Source organism: Fragaria vesca, linkage group LG1, assembly GCF_000184155.1.
Source record: "Fragaria vesca subsp. vesca linkage group LG1, FraVesHawaii_1.0, whole genome shotgun sequence".
NCBI lineage: Eukaryota > Viridiplantae > Streptophyta > Magnoliopsida > Rosales > Rosaceae > Fragaria > Fragaria vesca.
The window spans coordinates 11,429,369-11,439,381 of record NC_020491.1 but is presented as its reverse complement, the minus strand read 5'-3'; the positions used below and the strand labels follow the sequence as shown (position 1 = coordinate 11,439,381).

General features: G+C 39.5%; 1 protein-coding gene and 1 pseudogene across 2 annotated transcripts; both read left to right on the top strand.

Moving 5' to 3' along the window:
• Positions 1–655: 655 nt before the first annotated feature.
• LOC101300187 lies at positions 656–3,932 on the top strand (annotated as a pseudogene). Its single transcript, XR_183846.1, has 5 exons — positions 656–1,289; positions 1,652–2,055; positions 2,190–2,551; positions 2,693–2,907; positions 3,014–3,932. The product of XR_183846.1 is annotated as a probable disease resistance protein At5g66900-like (transcript).
• Positions 3,933–4,524: 592 nt separating this feature from the next.
• Positions 4,525–8,254, top strand: LOC101307245 (probable disease resistance protein At5g66900-like). Its single transcript, XM_004288027.1, has 5 exons — positions 4,525–5,508; positions 5,759–6,165; positions 6,302–6,663; positions 6,822–7,030; positions 7,194–8,254. The coding sequence occupies exons 1-5, from the start codon at positions 4,854–4,856 to the stop codon at positions 8,030–8,032; spliced, it is 2,472 nt and encodes an 823-aa protein (XP_004288075.1). The 5' UTR covers positions 4,525–4,853; the 3' UTR covers positions 8,033–8,254.
• The last annotated feature ends 1,759 nt before the right edge of the window (positions 8,255–10,013 follow it).

The window sequence follows — 10,013 nt, the reverse complement described above, 5'->3', positions numbered from 1 at the left end:
GTCGAAAACACGTCTTATTCCTCAACACCAACTCTTCTCCACAATTCATTTGGGTTGTCTTTTTTCTTCTTCTTTTTATTTTTTTTATTTTTTATTTTTAATTTGTATCAGCTTTAGTTTGATCTTGCTGATCATATTGTCATGTACTGCATCTTTATCATGACATGTTTTATCGAATAACTAGCTATCTATGTTTAATAGCTACTATACTTTTACAATTCTACTAACTTGTGAATTTTGAAAACTTGTATTGGTGAGATTTGGAGTTCGAATATATATAACAATAATCATTTGATTATAAATTAAACAATGATAACCAAAAATTTCTAGCAAAACTTAGACGAAATAATATGTAAAAAGAGGTACCAAATAATAAATATATATTAATTATATTAAATAATAAAATATTTCATAAATTAAGGACATTTTAGACAATTTAGGATGTGTATTAAGTATAATACTGAAATGAAAAACTTGATAGATGTATTAAGTAAAGGTTGTGTATTAAAATATTAAGGGTATGTATTTAAAAGTTCTCTTTATTTTTTTGGGAGTCCACGTTAAACTGTTTATGTTTGCTTTTTCTTGGTAAATTTGAAGGTTTTTTTTTTTTTTTTCCCCTGATTTTGGTATCTCTATTTGGTGGTGTTGTATGATGACAGTGGTGATCATCAGCGGAGAGGCTTTAGCAGTGGCATTTGGGGCGCTGTGTGATTCTGTTAAGCAAGTCAAGGACCAGATTTTGATGTCCAAACCCCAACTCGGTGATATCAAATCCACTCTGGAGACTCTGCAGCCACTGATCAAGGAGATGGCAGAATGTGAGAAAGAACTGGATGGTCCTGAGGAGGAACTAGAGAATCTTAGAGTGAAAATGGAGGAAGGAGCGGAACTTATTTGGAAATGCTCGAAAGCCAGCGCATTCAAAAAGTATAAATATAGCAGCAGACTTGATGAATTGCGCAAGTCACTTCAGAGGCTGTTGGGGATATTGAAAGTGCAGGGCATAAGGGATGTGAAGAAGGCATTGGTTTCGGTGAGGAACATTGAGAATGTGGTGCAGAGAATTGAAGGGAATTGCGTGATACAGAACAATCAGTCTGAAAAAATACAAGGGTGGTGTGCTGTGCCTGAGCCTCCAACGATTACGGTTGGATTGGATGTGCCTTTTAGGGAATTGAAGATGAAACTCTTTACTGATGAAGTTTCCATGGTGATAGTTACTGCTCCCGGAGGATGTGGGAAGACTACCCTGGCAACAAAGTTGTGCCAAGATGCAGAAATCAAAGGTATTGTATATGATTGATGTTGAATTCTTAAAATGTTTTCTTGCTTGCTTTGAGTTAGAAATTTCTTATCCCAATCAAAGAATGCTATATGATTATTGTCAAGCTTTTTATTCAATATGGCAAAAAGACATTGCTTACAAATGGGCCAAGTCTCACTATCTGTAAAACATAACTTCATAGCTTCATGACTATGACATGCTTCACAGGAACATTTCTTACTGTTTCAATAAGTTAGGTCTTGTTGAGTTAAGCACAGTTTTATGACCTCACCATCTGCATGAGTATGTTTTATTCTCTTCTCAATTCAATAGAACTTTAAAGTACCTCTCTAGTGATTACTTTCTTGTCTTTTATTTGCATAGATAAATTCAAGAGCAATATCTTCTTTGTTACTGTATCAAAGAAGGCCAACTTATTTCTGATTGTCCAAGAGCTATATCATCGAAAGGGTGCCCCAGTCCCTGATTTCCAAAGTGAAGTAACAGCAGTTGGCTGGCTGCACCAATTTCTGAAGCAAATAGGACAAAACCCTATGTTGTTTGTACTGGATGATGTCTGGGCTGGATCGGAGTTTATTCTTGAGAAATTTGATGAATTAAAAATGACAAATTACAAGATATTGGTGACATCAAGGTCTGCTTTCCCAAGATTTGGTTCTCCATATTACTTGGAATGTTTGAAAGACGAAGATGCAATGGCACTTTTTCACCATGCAGCATCCTTAGGAGACAGGAGCTCTTATATTTCAGAAGATCTTCCGAGAAAGGTGATTTTCTTAGTCTGCAATGCACAACTTATATGCATATTAATGCAGGAAAAGATGAAGAGATGCTACATTCACCATCTATGCCAAGCATTCATGCTTATATAGAGTAAATAATGATGAATTCTGCTTTGCAGATAGTAGAGCGTTGTATGGGATTTCCACTAGCAATTACAGTTGTTGGAAGATCACTCTGCGGTCAGCCAATAGAGATTTGGCAAAAAAGAGTACTGGAATGGTCTAGAGGTTCTTCTGTTCTTGAGTCTGAACATGATTTGCTTGATTGCCTCCAAAGTAGCTTAGATGTTTTGGATGAAGAGAAGCCTCTTATCAGGGAATGCTTCATAGACCTTGGTTTATTTCCCGAAGATCAAAGAATCCCAGCTACTGTCCTCATTGATATGTGGGCAGAGTTATATGGCATACATGAAGACATTTCGTCAATTTCACACCTCTATGAACTTGCCTCTCAAAGTTTGGCTAATCTGGTGGTCACAAGGTATATAGGCTTCTGTTTCACTTAATTGATCTTGTCAATCCAGTTTTCCTTTATGTCAATGGGTAGCTGCTTCTCATAATTTTCTACTGCATATATGTGTTGAAGAAATCTCTTAAGCAAATTGGTTTTGATTATAACCAGCAGGAAGGACAACAAGTATAGTGATGGCTATTACACTGAGCACTTCGTTACACAGCATGACATGCTTAGGGAGTTGGCTATCCGACAGATGAGTCAGGAACCGCTACAACAAAGAATGAGAGTTAAGATTGACATATGTGGAGACAACCTTCCTATGTGGTGGAAGGAGCAAAAGTATCAATCCCTCATCGCTCGCGTAGTATCTATCTCGACAGGTTGTTACATCTCCTCTTTGGCAGATAATTCTTAATAACACACAATGGTATTATTTTGCACATATAATTTATTTCCCTCTCACATCATATACCGTAATATATGCAGATGAAGAGTTCTCATCTACATGGCAAAACTTGCAACTACCAGAAGCAGAGGTTTTAATTTTGAATTTTCAAACAAAGTATTATGCCTTACCTGTGTTCGTAGAGAAAATGAATAAACTGAAGACTCTAGTACTCACCGGTTACAGTACTAGTCCTACCGAGTTGAATAACTTTCAACTAGTTGATTCGATACCAAGTTTAAAGAGAATCAGATTGGAGAGAATTTCAATTCCTTCCATAAGCAGGTATCCTATACAGTTGAAAAGTTTGAAAAAGATTTCTCTATTCATGTGTTGCATCGGCCAAGGTTTTGGTAACGGTTCCATACCGATATCAGAGGCGTTTCCAAATGTTGTTGAAATGAATATTGACTACTGCAATGATTTGGTTGAGTTGCCTGCCCAACTCTGTGACCTTATACAACTCAAGAAGCTCAGTGTTACCAATTCTCATAAGCTCTCTGCCTTACCTGAAGACATTGGAAATCTAGTCAATTTAGAGCTGCTGAGGCTTAGGTCTTGTACAGACTTGTCAGAGTTACCCGGCTCTATTAGGAACCTCAAGAAGTTGAACTTTCTTGACATATCGGATTGCTTTAGCATTATGGAATTGCCTGAAGACATTGGAGAACTGTGCAGTTTAGAAAGGCTCAACATGAGACAGTGCTCGAGATTGAATGAGTTGCCTTCTTCAGTTTTGGATCTTGAACACTTGAAGGAAGTCACATGCGACGAAGAGACAGAAATATTATGGGAACCCTTCTTACCCTATCTCACACACATGCACATAAAGGTTGTGAAAGAAGATATCAACCTCAATTGGCTCCACAAGTCTCATTTCTGAGACCTTTGTTTTCAAAAAATAATAAATGTTGCAGCAATGCTGGTATGATTTCTCTCAAAGGAACCTCAAGAAGCTGAACGTTCTGGACATCTCCAATGATTAAAAACTTCTCGTGACATTTGAAATATATTATCCAGGGAAGCTCAATATCACACAGTGTAGCTGTTGTGGATCATGAACGGTTAAAAGGAAGTACGCGCGCGTTATGTGATGAAGGGTCATCTTCTGAGACACACAATGCTACTGTTTGTTGTGCCCAAGAATTGAAGGTTGGCTAGAGACAGGTCAAAGAGGGTGATCAAGACACCTATCAGGTTCCAATAAAATAGAGCTGTTAAAAGTCTCGTAGTATTAAAAGTCTCTTAGTTGGGTGTGTCCTGCTGGGAACTCGTTACCAGCATTTAGTTCTTTTTACAAACTTTGTCTCTCTTATTTTTATATATATGTAAGGTGTAGAATGAGGTCAGTCACTTTTGGGTTGTAATAACAGTGATAGTAACGTGTGAACAGCATCAACTCTAGTTGAATTTCAATAAATGCTAAATCATATAGTGGACTATTTAGAACTATAGTGATTTCCTTGGGGAAATCCATGAACTGCCAGTCTTCGCCCCAAGTCTTCAATCGCCCCAAGTCTTCGCCCCAAGTCTTCAATACTTTAAGTCTCTGTCTACTTCTGAAACTCTTCTGGAAATGTGGTCGGTCACCTCGCTTCCTTCTCATTTCTACGAAAGCTCCATAGACGCGTTAGCTCTCGAAATCTTCGTCTTGGTAAATATCTTCACTCATTATATGTACTTGTTCATCTTCTGTTAGATGATGACCCAGATAGCAAAACATTTAGTAGTTTCGAACTTTTACATTGCCTTGTTCTGACTTCTGAGTTTTCAGATTTTGTTGTCTTTCTAGTTTTGGATCCTGTACTCATGTTGAGAGTTTCTCAGTTTTAACCAAACCCCGTTTTTGGAGTTGGGTGGTGTTGCAGACTTGTAGAAATAATGGAACTGGCTATTACCGCAGTTACCACAATTGTAGGGGCTGCTCTAGGAGCAGCGTTCCAGCAGCTCTTTGATAGTGTTATAAAGGCACACAAAAAAGCAACAAAGTTCAAATCCATCTTCAACGAGCTCAATTTGACACTCGAGTCTTATCAAGCATTTGTTAAGTATATAGAGCAAGACATCAATGTTCAACCAATGCACGGCCTAGATGCTTTTAAAGTGAAGATGGAGGAGGGCATACAGCTTGTTGAAAAGTGCTCCAATATTCATCCCCTGCGGTTGAAGATGAGTTCTTTCAAAAGTCGCAATGTGGGAAAACTTCGTGCATTGAACATCTCTCTTCAAACACTCTTCCGCATACTAAAAATGCATGTAGAAATCAACCTGACGGGCAAGGTGAGCAAGTTGGAGACGTCGGTCAATCGAATAGATCAAAACGTGCTGGCTCAAAGACAAACAGGAAATGAAATTAGAGGCTGGTGCGCAGTACTTAATCCGCCATCGTTTACTGTTGGATTGGATGAGCCTTTGAACGATTTGAAGATGAAGTTACTATATAATGATCAACTGTCAATGCTTGTGCTCACTGCTCCTGGAGGATGCGGGAAAACCACTTTGGCACAGAAGTTCTGTCAAGATAAGCAAGTCCAAGGTAATGTACAGGAATCATATATGCGTTACCCTATTTTTTCTGATCGGTAAAGTTTTTCTCTGCACAATTTAAGTGTGTTATTAGTGGTATTGTGAAATTTAACATGATATTATATACATTACTTCATTTAGTTGTGTTGTAGAAAGATATTTCTCATTATGTACCATAGCAGTGGCAGACAGATATGATCCTGTTGTGACGGTTCTTAACTTCTTACATATATATATACTTTCTTCTTCTTTTTTCACAGAAAAATTCAAGAAGAATATTTACTTTGTCACTGTTTCGGAAAAGCCCAACGTGGAGCGTATTGTAGAAGAAATGTGCCAGAGCACTGGATCCCAAGTTCCTGAATTCCAGAATGAAGCTAATGCGCTAGGCTGGCTGCAAGAGTTTTTGGTAAAAGCAGGACAGAATCCTCTGCTTTTGGTCTTGGATGATGTTTGGCTTGGCTCTTCAGAATCCCTGCTTGATAAGTGTCATGAATTCAAAAGGCCAAATTACAAGATTTTGGTGACATCAAGATTTCATTTCAAAAGATTTCGTTCTTCATATGAATTAAAACCACTAAATGAAAAAGATGCAATGTCCCTTTTCCGTGATACAACATCGTTGCAAGATAGCGAGTATGATATCCCTACAGAATTGGTGACAAAGGTGATTTCTCAATGTTCATATCAGACTGCCTCATGGCAAGATTTTCCCACCTCTTACTTCATTATCCATACACAGCTAAACTTTACTATCTCAACTTGCAAATACTCATGTTATTTGGGCCAATCGTATACTGCAGACTGTACAGCTCTGTAAAGGATTTCCACTTGCCATTACTGTGATCGGAAAAGATCTTTGCAACCAACCAGCAGAGATCTGGGAAAGAAGAGTGGCAGAATTGTCTAAAGGTTCTTCTATTCTTGATTGTGAGAAATTGTTGCTTGATCGACTACAGAGTAGCCTAGATGCTTTGGGTAAAGGAGCCACTTTAGTCAAGGAATGTTTCATAGACCTCGGTTCCTTTCCTGAAGACCGAAGAATCCCCGTTGCTGCCCTCATTGATATGTGGGCGGAGTTGCATGACCTACACTTGGATTCTTCATCCATAGCTTACCTGTATGATCTCAGCACCCGCAGTCTAGCGAACCTTATAGTCATCAGGTATACATGCATGCTTGTATTGTTTGTCTGGTCCGATATACATATTCTCTCTACACGATTCATTTCTGACTTTCTTCCACTAATTATGACTAGTTAGCCATTGCAATATTGTAAATTTGTAATGACAAATCTCTTTCTCTTAACTTGATCGTGACCAGGAACGCAAAGGAGGATACAAATGGCTACTATAGCCAACATTTTGTTACCCAGCATGATATACTTAGGAGCCTGGCTATTCATCAGACTGGCCATGACACAATAGGACATAGCAAAAGGCTGATCATAGACATTTGTAAAGATGTTATTCCTAATTGGTGGACAGAACATAAAAGACCCACGAAGACTCGCTTATTATCTATCTCAACTGGTAATTGTCCCATCTCTCCTCCTTACGAATTTCATATATATATGCATGCAGCAAATAAACATATAAATACATTAAAATGATTAAACCGTGAACCCTTACATCCTAATGTATCAGACTCATTTCTGCCCACTAACATCATATACGGTATTCTTGTTCTTTGTAGATGGGATGTTTTCATCAAAATGGCACAACATGCATCTGCCAAAAGCGAAAGTTCTGGTCTTGAATTTTCAGACAAAGAACTATGCATTTCCCAAGTTCAAGAAAACAATGTCAAAGTCGTTGAAGGTTCTAATAGTCACAAATTATGGTGTCACACCTGCCGAAGTGAGTAACTTTACATCATTGGGTTCTTTATCCGAGCTGAAGAGAATAAGACTAGAGCGCATTTTAGTCCCTCCTATTATCAAGAACTACATACAGTTGAATAGTCTACAAAAGTTATCTTTGTTCATGTGTAGCATCGGCCGAGCTTTTAGCAACGATTCCCTCAATTTTTTTGAAGCATTCCCAGGCCTTGAAGAAATCAACATTGACTATTGCAGTGATCTGATGAAATTACCTGCTGACCTTTGTCTTCTGAATCATCTAAGGAAGCTCAGTATCACCAACAGTCATAAATTATCTGACTTGCCTAAAGAAATTGGAAAACTGGAGAATTTAGAACTTTTGAGGTTAAGGTCATGCGCAGAATTGTCAGAGTTTCCGGGTTCGGTTAGGAAACTCAAAAAGTTGAAGGTTCTTGACATATCCAATTGCTACAGCATTAAGGAATTGCCTGAACATATTGGTGAACTGTGCAGCTTAGAAAAGCTCAACATGAGGCAGTGCTCAAGATTGCAAGAGTTGCCTGAATCAATTCTGGATCTTGAAAGTTTAACTGATGTGATATGCGATGAGGAGACAGAACGGCTATGGGAACCTTACTTGCTCAGTCTCAGAAACAACATAAAGATCAGGGTGGTCAAAGAGGAAATCAGCCTAGATTGGCTTCATCAGTAGCTTTACTCTTGAGACTCGATAGCCTTCATTTCTCTATACATGTATCATGTGCGTGTGCTCATTTTCTTCCCTGTTTCCGTCATTTGTTTCTTTGTTTTCTTTGCTTGTGTAAATCATGTTGTACTCATGAGATACTACGGGTGTTTTGAAATCTGCGGAGAACAATGTTTGAATTTTCACCATTTTTCCAATGCTACATGAAGGCTCTACAAGGTTCATCCTTGATCGTGTTCTTTTCTCAAATAAATATTGCAGCAATATGAGTGACAAATAATTATATATGGCTAACAAATTACAACATTTATTAAAAAGTGAAGGGACATATGGATGCATATGCATGCAGGTAATCAAAACGAAAACGGATGCTGGTTTAAACAAGGACTGCTAGTAACTAATCTTCTTCACACAACTGACTGCTTGTCTTGTGGCCGGTGCTTACTGATTCTGATGCTGGTTTAAACAAGGACTGCTAGTAACTAATCTTCTTCACACAACTGACTGCTTGTCTTGTGGCCGGTGCTTACTGATTCTGTAAGAGTTGATTGCTGCAACCAACACATTGTCATTGTCTACAATGTCTTTCACACTTGTAGCCAGCTGAGGTCGATTTATCTTCTTAGCCTTGAAATCGCCAAGGCTTTTGCTAAGCATTTCAATCTTCTTAGCAGGCAAGAACTCTGCAAGCACGGTTATCAGACCAGGTAGATATACATCTCGTACTGATCCATTCTCCAACTGCAAGCCACCAAGAGTACTACTCCCCATAACAGCCGCCAATTTCATTGCCGAGATCAACTTGTCACCAGCTATGAGTCTCGCTTGTCGCTTCAACTCATCTGCGTCAAACTTCTTTGCCCTGAAATCCTGCAGCAATCTGACAACTATCTTCATTTCTCGAGGAGTCAGGAACCTCGTCAGCGCGGCCAGCAGAGCTGCAAGAGTAACATGTCCAAGCGCTGATCTCTTGTACCGAGCATTCCCCTGAGTGATACTCCCCGTCTGAGTAGTAGTAGTACTTGTCACATAACCCTCCAAGCTAGCAGGACCCTTGAAGCTCACAACATAAGCAGGACAAATGTGCGAGTTCATGCATGGACTCCACACAAAATACCTTCGAGGATTCACAACACTATCCACACCAGAATCAAACTCATTCGAACCAGGAACAACTTGTCCAGAACCACTAGGCACCTCTTCCATCTTCCCCAGTATAACACGGCACAGCAGCATATGCCTGAGCCCATCATCACCAACCTGTGATGCACTTGCTCCATCCAACGCATACTTCATCAGCATTCACATTACTAAACCCATGAACCATAATATCAGCTATCTCATCTCTCGATCCGCTGTACCAAGCATACCTAATGTTCGGGTTTCCGCCGCATTTCTTCCCCACCGCCTGTGAAAACACCCGAAATGTTTCAAACCTCGCCCGGCGGGTCAATCCAGAAACCAAATTCTTGTGCACCGCAACAACCTCTGTAACTCCTGCCGCCGATCCCATCCCAACACCAAAGCTCTTGAGAATAGTCTCGTATTCGTCACTCAATCCATTCACCCTCAACATCATCCCATTTCTGGTGAAAACCTCAAACTGATCATCTGTGGTATTCGAATCAGCGCAATACTCGGAATCTTCATCGCTCTGCTTGGATTCGGTGCGATCCGACCCGGAATTTTGATCCACAACGAAAGAAACCTCCTCCTCCTGGTGATAATCATCGGTGGCAATCTGGATATGCTCCATATAGATTTTCAACAAACAGCGGTGGAGAGCGAAACCCAAATCGAGGAGAACCGGTTTATTGTCTGCGGCGGTAAGACAACAAGCCAACTCGGTTAGTAACACACCCACCAGGTCAGTTTGACTTATGTGATATGTGATCAAGCTTATCTGATTCTGGGCTTGATATGATACTCTGGTGATCGATTTTGAAAAACAGAGAGAGAGAGAGAGAGAGAGAGAGAGAGAGAGAGT